Below are 14,107 nucleotides of genomic sequence, written 5' to 3' on the forward strand. Positions count from 1 at the left end.
AGTCTTTAAGGTGCCTCTGGACCCCTATTTTATTTTGCTACTGCAGACTAACACAGCTACCCACTGAATCAATATGAGGAGTTGTCACCCAAGGGTGATCCTATGAAGGATCTTGGGTGAAGACATACGCCTCACATTTTAGGAGCAGCAGAGGCAGTTTGATAGTACGTACTTTTCTTCGTAAATAAATGCACATTTTTTCTTCCATTGTGAGAACTGAAGAAAAAATGTCGCTGGTCTTTGCAGTGATTTCGGTTGAATGTGTGTGGGGGGGGGGGAACTGTGACATCAACAGCAAAATTCCTCTCCAGACCCCACAATGTTTACATTTTTAAAAATGTTTGTGATTTTTTAAAAAAATTAAGTGAAGGACAGAACTTAAGCAACCGTGTGTGTGTGTGTGTGTGTGTGTGTGTGTGTGTGTGTGTGTGTGTGTGTGTGTGTAAAGTGCCTTCAAGTCGCAGCCGACTTGCGGCGACCCTTTTTTGGGGTTTTCATGGCAAGAGACAAACAGAGGTGGTTTGCCAGTGCCTTCCTCTGCACAGCAACCCTGGTATTCCTTGGTGGTCTCCCATCCAAATACTAACCAGGGCTGACCCTGCTTAGCTTCTGAGATCTGATGAGATCAGGCTAGCCTGGGCCATCCAGGTCAGGGCAAGCAACCATAGTTGCGCCATTTAAAAGAAAAGAACATTCAAATATAATCTATCTGATGCAAAAAGAGAGGGTACATATGTGGTGTGTGGTACTATGTGGTGGTACATATGAATCTTTACGTACATGTGAACCATTCTGGTCACCTTTGGAGGCCCTGCTTCAGATGCTCTCACCTTCTGAGATTATGCAGGTGGCCACCAGGGAGAGGGCCTTCTCCGTCATGGCACCAAAGCTCTGGAACTCTCTCCCCAAGGAGAATAATCTGTCCCTTTCTGTTGCCGTCTTCCGCCTACGCGTGAAGACTTTTTTTGTTTCATTTGACATTCCCTCAATTATCCCTCTTTTCTAACCAACGTTTTATGTTTTGTATGCATTTTAACTCTTTTTTATTGAAAAAAAGGTTTTTGATGAGGTATGTTTGGGAGGGAGGTTATTTTAATGGTTTTGTAATGCATTTTATCATGTATGTTTTAAATTGTGAGCCACCTTGCCAGCCCTTGTAAAGGCAGAAAGGTGAGATATAAATTTTGTAAATAAAATAAACAAATAAACAAATAAATAAGTTGTCCATCTATGCTCATAATGAGTGTGAAGAACCAATTACTTATTGCTGTTAAAATCCTACATCTGTCTTTACTGTAGGATGTCTATGAACTGCATTAATTGTGTGTTGGGACATCCTGAATTCTAGTATGCTGCATCTCCAAAGTCCCCCTAATGCCTTATGTGCATCCATGCTTTTCAGTATGCATAGGGTTGCCAGGTCCCTCTTCACAACCAGTGAGAGATTTTTTGGGGGCGGAGCCTGAGGAGGGTGGGGATTGGGGAAGGGAGGGACTTCAATGCCATAGTATGCAATTGCCAAAGTGGCCATGTTCTCCAGGTGAACTGATCTCTATCGGCTGGAGATCTGTTGTAATAGCAGGAGGTCTCCTGCCACCAGCTGGAGATTGGTATAAAGATAGACACTTCTGTGTACTCAGAAGTTAAACCAAAATTCACACAGAAAACATATATTCAAGCAATTTCAATATAATTCCAATATTACTATCATAATCCAAAGATCATGTCAAAGCACTGGTCCCAAATTACAAAATCTCACAGTGTATTCACAAGTAAGTATATAAATACAGGTAAGTATACAATTCTCTATTTATAAATATAAGTAAGTAAACCCATCTCCGTATCAGTAATTTTTCTAACAATAATTCTTCTTCTTTTAGCAATAAATTCCTCAGAAGTCAGACAGGCGAGGGGACAGTTTCAGGAGGGGAGGTAGCTTAATGGGGATGTGATGCCATAGAGCCCACCCTTGGAAGCTGCCATTTCGTACACAGAAACTGATCCCTGTAGTCAGGAGATCACATCCGGGGGGTCAGCAGGCCCCACCTGGAGGTTGGCAATAATCATACTCCTCCCTTTTTGCAGTGGTTTGTTTGGGCTTGACCCCAAGCTGGGAGGGTGAGCACTAGCAATAAAGCTGTCGTGATACACTGGATCCCCCCGCCCCTCCCCCCCGAGTGCCATGAGGTTGCCTAGAATAAAGTCTGAAAAACCCTTCTCATTACAGGGCATTAAGCAAAACCCCTTTGTAAGCATCACTAATAACATGGGTTACCTGCCTGTTGACATAGTGCCCAGAGGTGACCCATTGCAGAGTGATGCTCTCTGCCAATTACTATCTGAGCACTTTTATGCTAATAACAAATGAGTTCCCTGGGGTCATTGCTAAAAAGGGGGCGGGAGGAATACTGTTAGTATCAGGGATGCCTTCCTCAACCTCTTTCGTTGCCTTTTCTCTCCACCAATAAGAAACCAACATCAAGGGCTTGCGAAAAGAGTCAGAGTGATTCAAACTTCTTGTAAAAACTCCTACCGCCATCGACCTAATTTAACCCAATTGGTGGTGGTTTCTGAGTATGGAGTCCTGTGCTGCCACCTAGAGGTTCATCGGGGATATTCGCCTTTGTGGTAAAATAGCAAGACACAGCAATCTCAAGATGAAATTGACCTTGAAGCAAGCATTGCCTATCAGTGCACGGAGTGGGGGGTGGACACGTATCGGAGTGATCGCTGGCTGATCTGTCTGCCTGTACTGAAACTTGCCCTTGGATAACTGTCCCAGTCTCTTGCTCTTGGATAAATGCAGGATGTGGCTTTCTGGTCAACTGATGAGGGACTTGGGTGATATCAAAGCACAGAGAGGCAAAGGGGGGGGGTGACAGGAACTAGTGCATGGATCTGGCAGCTTTTTGATTCTCGATGCCCTCTTCCAGCCCCTTTGACTTAGAGTTCTCTCCAGATATCACACAGAGCCTTCGGATGGGAGGTAAATTTGAAGGAACCTGCAGCCTTTCCATGCAGCAAATGTCAAGCTGGAGCACCACCTCTAAAGCTTTGTCCAGTAGACTGGCAGAATTCAAAGTTGTAACTCATTGGGGAAAGAAAAAAGCTTTGATCAAGACTGATCTGAGCCCTTGAGTGTGATAAGTTCTGCGCTGAATCAGCAGGGTCGCACTGGCTAAGGCATCAACAGTATTTTTGCAGGAAGGAGGCGGCAGGACTGAAGGAAGTGATAAAGCTGTGGATTGAGGCTGAGGCTTATCAGTGGAGTCGGTAGAGCAAAGCTTGCCTTACAAAGTGCCCATCTTACGGGAACCCCCTTGGGTAGCACTTCCCAGGGAGAGTTGTTTTGCTGCAGCAGTTAATAGAAGGAACTCCCCCATATCTGTCTTGATGTAGGAACAGAAAATGGTGAGCATACTGCTATGGAGAGACAAGAAAGAACAGTGCAACATTCAAGGAGCTGAATGGCTCGAGAGCATGTGGCCACGTGCAGAGAATGGGACATTGGAAAGAGCATCACCCCAGGCCACAAAGCAGTCACCACTTTCTATGGCACAAGGGGTGGGAGTGATTTTAAGCAGGTCTACTCTGAAATCAGTCCCATTTTATTTATTGTTGCTTACTACCAGGAAAACATTCTGAGGATTGCAGCCTGAATGCCTAACTCCCTCATAGGGTGCACACTAGAAACAGAAGGGAGGATAGGGTTGCCAACCTCCAGGCAGTAGCTAGAGATCTCCTGCTATTACAACTGATCTCCAGCCGATAAGAGATCAGTTCACTTGGAAAAAATGACTGCTTTGGCAATTGGACTCTATGGCATTGAAGTCCCTCCTCTCCCCAAACCCTGCTCTCCTCAGGCTCTACCCCAAAAACCTCCTGCCGGTGGCAAAGAGGGACCTGGCAATCCTAAGGGTAGAGCAAGTTGGGTTTGACAGGCAGGCCACATGGGGAAAGAGAAGGAGCCTCCACTGAAGATCTGGCTTAAAATGCTAGAGCTGAGGTTCCGGTGTGCCCTGTGAAGCCTCTGTATGTATGTAACAGTGAGCTTAGGCAATTGGAACGGGGAAGGGTTAGACAAAGACTTTTCATGTGATGTAAATACCAAGGGTAAATTCACATTTATTCCTGTGACCTGGAGTAATAAAATTAACTCTATTCATATAATTACTGTCATGGTAACTACCTTACTTCTTTTTCCTTTTTGCTTCCTATGCTTATTCCCATTTTAATACTCCATAACTGCATCGTTCTTTTCCTTAGCAGTGGGTCATGCTAGCACTAGCTATTCATTACTCCCTGGCAGTGAGTAAGAAAATACGGTAGCCTCCTCTGTTATGTGGGTCCAGGGCTGGAAAAGTGGGGGACTTGCTGGAAAGATCTAAGATAAGCCCTTTCTCCTACAATGAAACCCCCTTGTATTTATGACATTTCTGTCCCAACCTTCTTCCCAATGAGGTAGATTAGGCTGACAGAGAATAACTGGTCCAAAATCACACAGCGGGTTCCATAGCAATAGGGGATTTGAACATGGGTCTCCCGAGGCCTAAGGCAACTCTCTTATCACAGCTCACTTATGGCGACCCCATAGGGTTTTCAAGGCAAGAGACGTTCAGAGGTGGTTTGCCAATGCCTGCCTCCACGTGAGCTGAGAGAGTTCTGACCGGCCCAAGGTCACGCAGCAGGCTTCATGTGGAGAAGTGGGGAATCAAACCCAGTTCTCCAAATTAGAGTCCACCGCTCTTAACCACTACAGTACGCTGGCTGTCCTGGTACCCTTAGCCATATCATAGTCGGGGCCATTGCAGTGGTGTGGCAAGATGTGCAACCACCAATGTCAAGTGAGGCTTGGTTTTCCTATTGATCTCCAGTGTTAATGTACAGGCTATGGATCAATGGCTTATTGTGGCATTCCGAGGAATCACGTACGTTGGGAAAGGCACCACGCCTGCCAGAGTCTCTCGTACTCTATTGGCCTTTGCAGCCCAAAGCGCTGGTCTCACCTTCAGGCCTTGAAGCTAAATTCGTATCATCTTCTTCAAAGCTTCCTAGCTTGTAGTTACTACATGAGCAGTCACAGTGCCAACATCAGGGGGGCAGGCAGGCACTCAGCTGGGCCTGTTTGGTTGAGGGTCCCTCGTCCTCCTTGTTCATGGGGAGAGGTGAATTCTTCTGCTTACAGCAGGCAAACAGCAGCATGTATGAGCTGAGGAAGAAGGGTCTCTAGACTTCAAGGCAGCCATTCGACGATCACCTCTCATTATTAAAGTTTAATTTAAACTGTATATCAGAAAGAACAAACACACTCGTATCAAAGGAGCCTCCAGCACTTTTTTTTAAAATACTTGATTAAATTTAAGGGAGTGGGGGCTGGAAGCCAATACTGAGTTTCTTTACTTATTTCCTCTGAGCTTCCATCCCCTAGTTTCTCTCACTGCTGCAGAGAAAATACGTAAATGAATGCCCAATATTAATTTTGTCTCTCCAGATTGCTGCAGGGAAGATTTCCCAGCCTCCCCATAGCCAGTTCCAGGCTCACACTCCTCATTGTCACGCTCGCATCCTTCTGGTCCTTTGAATCTGCTGCCCTGCTGAACTCCCCAGGGTTTCCTATGTAGGGTTGCCAGGTCCCCCCTCTCCTCCAGCAGGAGGCTATTCTGCTGATATTGGGAAGTGCCGCCTCGCGAGGGGCCTTATACCTCTTTGTTTGAGTGGTAAAGCGGCCTTTTACCACTCAAACTAAGAGTTTGAGCGATATAAGGCCCCTCGCGAGGCGGTACTTCCGGCTGTAAACCAGAAGTGACACGCGCACAGTATGTACGCCCGTGCACATCTGCCCGCCGGCCCTCAGGTGGTCGACCGGCAGAGGGGTAAATTGCCGGGGGGGTTGCCCGCCACCAGCAGGCACCTGGCAACCCTATTCCTATGCCACGTTCTCCATCCTGTCCCTCTGCATTCTCTCGGCCCTTGCAATATTGTATCCCACTGAAGAACTTGGCAAAGTGGTCTGAGACTTAATCTATTATTAACCTTAAGAATTGCTACATTGGAGGGTTCTCGACAAAAGAACTGAAGTAGGAACCTTGTGTTCAAAATGAAAAGTTCTCAGGCACAGACATCGTCTTCTGGGATGTTTCTGGGACGTCATCGTGGCTCTCGCACTCCTATTCCCAATTCAGGGATAACTAGGACTTTTATAAGTTCAGAATTCACTCCAGAGTTTTTGGAGGTGTTCGCATTTGCTTAATTGTAAAATTGTATGGTAAAATTGTATGGTACTTTTGCTTACCTTAATAGGTAAGTTACACTGCATTTTGGAGTCATTCTGTGCTTTATTACACCAGTAACTGCTTGGCAGCACAGAGGGTGTCGGCTTTTTTTAATCTCCAGGTGGTGGCTGGAGATCTCCTGCTATTACAACTGATCTCCAGCCAATAGAGATCAGTTCACCTGGAGAAAATGGCCGCTTTGGCAACTGGACTCTATGGCATTGAAGTCCCTCCCCTTCCCAAACCCCGCCCTCCTCAGGCTGCGTCCCAAAAACCTCCCGCTGGTGGCGAAGAGGGACCTGGCAACCCTATGTTGCCTAGCATCTTCTCTCTAGTACCGGTATATGCCATTTTGAAAGACCGTCAGTGGGAAGTATGGTCCAAACAGTGATCTTGTGGAATTCCACATAACTAATGGCCATAACTGCCTCCACTACCCCATGATGCTTTGATGGTCGTTTGTTCAGTTGGTTTTAAAAGGGAATTTGGCATATTCGTGGAGGATTAACCCACTTATTTCTATTAGCCACAATGAATTAATGGAACCTCAATGCTCACAGGCAAGAACCTTTTGAATACCTGAGCAAGGGGGCAACAACCGAGGTTGGGGGGGGTGTCTTTGGCCTCTATGCCTTGCTTGTACATCTTTTAGGAACACCTGGCTGGCTACTGTGTGAAACAGGAATCTACACTAAATGGCCTGATCCAGCATGGTTACTGGTTCTTCTAGATCTATTTTCTTCTAGATCTGTTTTCTGCCCAACATGCAGTCACAACCATGCTGATAGGCAGCAAAGACTCTCTCATGTTTTATTGCGGGGGGGGGGGGGAGGCAGGAATACCATGATCAAATAGAATATGTGGGGCTTGGAGAGGTTGGAGATGGTGAATGGGTGAGGGAGAGGCTTATAATTGCTTTTGCTTCTCTACATGTATGAGTCAGTCTCCATTCCTTTTCTCAGTTTAAGCAGTGCCTCGGGGCCTGAAATAACACAAGCTAAAGAGCTCTATCCTATTCCTGATTTGCTTCATTTGAAGTTTTGCGATGTTAATGACACAGAGCAAAGAGGTGTTCATGTTTCTTTGTGAAGCTCAGAGTCTGCAAGCAATAGTAAGGAATTCAACGGCCCTACATTTCCCCCCAAATGCTGTCTTTGGTACTGCCATTTTCAACAGTGTGCATCTCCTACCGCAAATGGCCTAACAGAGATGTTTCGTAGTAGCACTTGGTTAACATGTTTTAAAGTGCCTCTTTTCCTGCTAGAAGTGGAGGGTCATGTCACCATGGTGAAAAAACAGCTCTGGGGTTCATGATGACCTAGCCTTGGCACACTACAGATCCAGAGAGCACCCTGCCCCAAACAACTGGCCTGGGGTTAAACATGGATTCTCGGATTCAAAGGTGCAGCGGCCCACTGGTTCACAAATCATTGTGCATTGGCAGGAAACCGTCATACGTAGCTGTGACACTGTATATATGACTTAAAGAGCAGCATGGCAATACTGACCAGAGCTTACGGTAGCTCCAGAAGGAGCACCATCTGCCTTCACAGAAGTGTCTGCTGCCTGCACACTCAGAGACCCTGATGTGTGTGTGTAAAGTGCCGTCAAGTCGCAGCTGACTTATGGCGACCCCTTTTTGGGGTTTTCATGGCAAGAGACTAACAGAGGTGGTTTGCCAGTGCCTCCCTCTGCACAGCAACCCTGGTATTCCTTGGAGATCTCCCATCCAAATACTAACCAGGGCTGACTCTGCTTAGCTTCTGAGAGCTGACGAGATCGGGCTGTACCATGCTGCCTTCCCTCCTCAGAGACCCTGATACCAACCCGGAATTCATGGTTGCTTGTACAGCCAGATGGCAGCCATGTCTGAGGACACGGATTTTCAGGCAGCCTCCCTTCCTTTCCTAATGCTGTTTGTCTATTCATTGCTAGTTTATTTCATCCACAATCCTGTGGCAACTTCCTAGAAGGTTGTATAACTATCTTATCATAGGGCTGGAACAGAAGAAACATATTTAGGATCAAACTGACATATAACCAACATTCATCTCTTTTTCTTTTTACTTGGGATGCAGTTGCAGAAATAAAGTCCAGAAGTTTTCCTGAATAAAGTCCAGAAATTATCCTGAATAAAAAAGTATGGTATCCTACAGGCCAGTTTCTTCTCTATGTAAAACCAGTTGCTGTCAGCACGACTCACCTGTTGCTTTCTTCTACTGCTTCTGGACTGTTCTGTCTCTCCCCTACCACAACAGAATTTACTGTTTTGATCTTTTATTTGATTTTTTTAAACAGTTTGGCCCATCTAATAGACTATAAAGGTTGCTGCACAGTCAATCAGCAAGTAAATAACAAAAGCTTGTGTGGATCCCAGCCATGACACCGTAGTGCAGACAGCAGTAATTCACTGCAGCCTATCAGGAGATGCACGAGATTACAGTTGCCCTGGCTATGTACCTCATTGATTGTGTACCACATTGATCTATACAGTCATCTCCCTTTCTCTGTCTCTTTCTCTCTCTCATTGTGTTCATCTCTCTTTCTCAAGGTACATGATCACATCCCTGGACCGTACTCATGCCGGCTTTTACCGATGCATCGTGCGCAATCGCATGGGAGCCCTGCTGCAAAGGCAGACAGAAGTGCAGGTGGCATGTAAGTGATGGCACATGTCATGATGTAAAGGTTTCAAAATGTACAAAGAACTGTCTGTACAATATGGCAGGAGTCCAAAGGGTGAGGAGGAGGGTAGCAGAAATGTGCTCAAGGTGCACTCAGCCAACGGTTTTCAGTGGGGCGAAATGCGACAGAAGGGGAGGGGATTCAAAAGGCATTTAGAAGCATGACAGACGTGATTGATAGTCCCTAGGTACGGAAGTTCACAACTTAAGGCTTTGGCAGAGGACTATCTAGATGTTAGACAGCTGTAACAAAGCAAACAGCTACTTTTGGTAAAGAAAATCAGCTTCAGAAGGGGGCAATTTTGATCAGTGTGTCTTTGCTTAAACCACTAGGCATTTTCCTGCCTTTCCCCTACTGTGGGTTTCAACATGCGTATTTGCAAGGGGAAACAGGCAACTGGGGGCCCCACAGATGAGAGGAGACGAATAGCTTGGGAGAAGAAATTTAGAGCAGAATAATGGCTGAGAGGGAAAAGTTAAACTCCCCTTCTCCCCTCCCACTTCTCCAATCAAAATTGCCCCCTCCATTAGGGTTGCCAACCTCCAGGTATTAGCTGGAGATCTCCTGCTATTACAACTGATCTCCAGCCAATAGAGATCAGTTCCCCTGGAGAAAATGGCCGCTTTGGCAATTGGACTCTATGGCATTGAAGTCCCTCCCCTTTCCAAACCCCACACTCTTCAGGCTCTGCCCCAAAAACTTCCCGCCGGTGGTGAAGAGGGACCTGGAAACCCTAAGAACATAAGAACATAAGAAAAGCCCTGCTGGATCAGACCAAGGCCCATCAAGTCCAGCAGTCCGTTCACACAGTGGCCAACCAGGTGCCTCCAGGAAGCCCCCAAACAAGATGACTGCAGCAGCACTGTCCTGCCTACCCTACCCTTCCTTAACTGGTCATGTATTTGCATGCAAGATGTATATAGGCCTTTAATGGAAAAAAAAGAAGCAGGAGTGTTTGTACTTCAGATATGCCCAGGAGCCCAGCCAGTTGTCAATCTACCGAGTTAGAATTCTTTAACTCTTTGGGCACATCTACATTACAAAATACACAGAGCCCCATGGTGCAGAGTGGTAAGCTGCAGTACTGCAGTCCATAGTTCTGCTCAAGACCTGAGTTCGTTCCCGACGGAAGTCGGTTTCAGGTAGCCAGCTCAAGTTTGACTCAGCCTTCCATCCTTCCGAGGTCGGTAAAATGAGTACCCAGCTTGCTGGGGGTAAAGGGAAGATGACTGGGGAAGGCACTGGCAAACCACCCCGTAAACAAAGTCTGCCTAGTAAACGTCGGGATGTGACGTCACCCCATGGGTCAGGAATGACCCGGTGCTTGCACAGGGGACCTTTACCTTACCTACATTACAAACCCACATTGGTTTTGTACCACTTGAGCTGGCATTGTACCAATTGTTATGGCTTCCCCCAAAGAAGCCTGGCAATTGTGGTTTGACAAGGATGTTGAGAACTTTGTTAGATACCTCTGGCACCCTCTCACGGAACTACGGTTCCCAGGGTTCCTTGGGTAGAGGGAATGGCTCTGCTTTTCTAAGCGTGTTCATAATACCCTCTTTCCTCATCACAATCAAGAAACAATTATTTGAAGGATATTATTGTCATAGATTTTTCCTTAGAAACATGTGCAGTTACAGGACAAGCTCTCAAGGTCATCTGGCAGCTCAGATCTGGATGGCCCTTGGTGAGTAAATGTTAGGTGCTAAAGGGCTCTTCAGCTGAGCAGAAAAAATGGAATTGGAACCAACAGCTGGAAGATGAAGGTGGAGAAATGCAAATTAAAAGAAAGGCACAGCCTTTTAATGCTGTGAGTGATGAACCACATCATCAAACCAGGCATTTTTCACCTTCTTCAAATCAAGATTAGAGGGCTTTCTAAAGGACACCATTCAGCCATCTGCAGAATGTTTCAGTAATGAACGGGAATTCTGTAGCTATGTGCTGCATATGAGAAGTCACCTTCCAATTTTATCACCCTTTATTAATCCTCCGGCAACAATCAACTGACCTTTTGTAGCGGTGCCAAATCACAGAACCTCACAGTTTATAAGCAATACCCCTTCCTTCAAGGTTTAGGAGATTGCATTGAAAGCCCCTCTGCTTTATATTTGTTATTTTTGTTTTTAAAGATTTTGACATCATTCATATGTTCAGACTCCTTTTTATGGCAACCAAAAACAGAAACGTTCTGTTTTCATGTGGAAGCTAATCTTCTATCCCTTGAAAGACAGCAATAGGAAAGAAAGCAAAACAGGACTGATTAGCACTAGGATGATTTGGCTGCTGTGCTGGGGAGACATGAAGCCACCCCACGTATTAGGGTAGCTGATCTCCAGGTAGGGAGATCAGTATTAACAGAACTGTGTGAGAGAGAAGCCAGCCTGAGGAGGCTGTTTAACACCCTGTGGTGTTAAAATCCCTAAGATGGCTTTAAACAAAAGCCAGCCATCCTCCTCAGCAGCACCCTCTGGAAGGCAAGGAAAGCAAATAACGTTTATAACAATTACAGCGCCATTGCTTGACACAGGGACATGCTGCCCATATAAATCAGCCCTGGTCTCTCCGACATGTGGGGGGGGGGGGCGGAACATGGATGACAAATCTTCGGCTCTGGCAGAATCTAGATCCGTTGGCTGGCTCCCGAGGCGCTTCGCTGGGGAACCTCGTGCCTCAGCGCAGCTGGTGGGTGTGTGTCTGGGAAGAAGCTGTTCTGTGGGAATAGGAGCCAGAAGCTTGAAGAAAATACCTTGAATCTAGAAACACTTCATGCCCATTTATGCTTGGTTATTAGCTGTGTGATCCCTGCGGAACTGCCCCAGGTCTTCTTTTGAGTTATTCATGATTTTTCCGTTCTCCAGGGGTCACCATGCAGCCGCCCTACACTCGTCCCATGGTTTCAGAAACTTCTTTTATCGCGATTTTGAATTTTGCCTCGATCCCAAAGCGAAGCAGATCGAGACAATTTCCGTGAATAGTCTCACCTTGGCCGCTTTGGTTTTATCTTCCCTGCCCATTCTCACTTCTCCTGCCCCGAGAAGCCCTTCCAGATAAGCCATTTTTTCCAGTGTTGTCTTCTTTCCCCCTCCTTCTCTGCCACCTTACTCAGACTGGCTGGTGTGTTCAGAATCCAGGCATGGAGGGGGGAAGCTGGATGGAGAGGGATCCCCCAGCTCTGGGTCAGGGGCAGTGCCTGGCAGCAAAGATCCTGCCACCCTTTCTCCTCCTGGCTTGCTGGGCTGGGATGTCAGGTGGGCATGCATCTCATGGCTGTAGAGCAGCGAGGGTGCTTGCCTGGGGGTGGGAGACAAGAGCCAGCCAGATTTGCACTGTGAGGCAAGAGGGGAGGGGAGGGAAGTTGCCAGTGGGAAGCTTCGCTTGGCTTTGCTGTGCCTGGTGCTTCTTGTTCGTTGGCTCATCTGCTGGGGTGACAGTGGCAGCAAGGAGAGGAGGGGAAGGGAGTGTTTTTTGGGGGAGGAGATAGGGTTGCCTGCTCTAGTTTGGGGAATACCTGGATATTTTGGGGCGGAGGGTGAGGTTTGGAGAGGGGAGGGACTTCAATGCCATAGAGTCCAGTTGCCAAAGCGGCCATTTTCCCCAGGTGAACTGATCTCTAATGGCTGGAGAGTAGTTGTAATAGTGGGAGATCTCCAGCCACCACCTGGAGATTAGCAAAACAAAAAGCTCACTAGCTGTATCTGAAGAAGTGAGCTGTGGCTCACGAAAGCTCATACGCTACCAGAAAATATTTTTGTTAGTCTTTAAGGTGCTACTGGACTCTTGCCCTTTTCTACTACTGCAGACAGACTAACACGGCTACCCACTGTGAAAAAACTCACTATCACTGCAAACGGCAATTGCAAGCAACAAAACAGTGCAGGCTCAGTCTATTCAAAAATCTATATTCAAATTACATAAAGTGCAACAAGTTATCAAAACACATACAAGTGAAACATGCATATATACACAATACTATATTACAAAGTCAATGTTACAAAGTCAACAATATGACAACGTTCATTGCAATGAAGCACAATGGCCATCTCCAATAAACCAATAAAGGGGAAGAAGATTTTCAGATCCTTCCACATAGGAGCATCTTTCCTTTCAACATAGGATCCAAAAATCTTCTTCCCCTTTCGACAACTGAGAAACGGTGGAATTGTACTTACCTCAATATAGACTTTGGGTTCTTACCTTTTTCTATTTGGTTTATTGGAGATAGCCATTGTGCTTCATTGCAATGAACTTTGTCATATTGTTGACTTTGTAACGTTGACTTTGTAATATAGTATTGTGTATATATGCATGTTTCACTTGTATGTGTTTTGATAACTTGTTGCACTTTATGTAGTTTGAATATAGATTTTTGAATAGACTGAGCCTGCACTGTTTTGTTGCTTGCAACCACCTGGAGGTTGGCAACCCTAGGGGGAGATCACTTGTGAACTTCAGCCACGGTGCTGTTTTATCATTAAATTGCCTAATCTATTAATATTTTCGATTTATCAATAAATCAGCACCCTGAACAAACAAACAAAAGCTGGGACTCCCCATCAGAGACTTCCAGCCCCATGTCCGCTGCTGCTGCCTGTCCCCCAACCTCATATGTGTCTTCTATCATGCCCAGGAGCCGACAAGTGGTACTAGGCAACTGCAACCGCAGCTTGCGACCTGTCGGCCAGGGGCACCCCTTGGCAGCCAATTAAACAGAGGAACATATATGGGGGTGGGGGGACGACAGTCTGCATTTTCACTAGGATTTCATCATTGATTCAATTTACCGTGAGACATCTTGAGGGCACTAAGCCTCCATGCATAGAGCTTTTAACATTCAGATCAGAAAACCACGCATCTGCAGAGCAGCAAATCCTCCAAAGCATAAATGGCCCATAAGTCTATTTTGATGTGCTTCCCTACAGCAGACACATTAAGCTTGCCTGCACTCGAAAACTGGCTACGGGCTTTGTTTGAGGGTGAATGTGTGTATGGAATGGTCTAGACGTTGCGTTTAAATAGGTATTTGTATGTGTCCTATTGGAAGGGTGGGCTGATCTCAACCACATGTAGTCTTTCTGGCTTTTTATTAGAATCCACGTGGTCCACTGAGGTATGATACATTTACAAAGCAAGAATGCATATGTGAG

At 46.2% G+C, this 14,107-nt stretch overlaps 1 protein-coding gene across 1 annotated transcript in view; it reads left to right on the top strand.

Annotated features, from left to right (window-relative positions):
- Positions 1-14,107, top strand: part of SDK2 (sidekick cell adhesion molecule 2) — a 408,808-nt gene that overhangs the window by 293,849 nt on the left and 100,852 nt on the right. The window contains exon 3 of the mRNA XM_056856751.1: positions 8,824-8,930. Coding sequence (XP_056712729.1) covers positions 8,824-8,930 — 107 coding nt within the window. The remainder of the gene's footprint in view (positions 1-8,823; positions 8,931-14,107) is intronic.

The sequence above is a fragment of the Euleptes europaea genome, chromosome 1, assembly GCF_029931775.1.
Source record: "Euleptes europaea isolate rEulEur1 chromosome 1, rEulEur1.hap1, whole genome shotgun sequence".
NCBI classification, from domain to species: Eukaryota; Metazoa; Chordata; class Lepidosauria; order Squamata; family Sphaerodactylidae; genus Euleptes; species Euleptes europaea.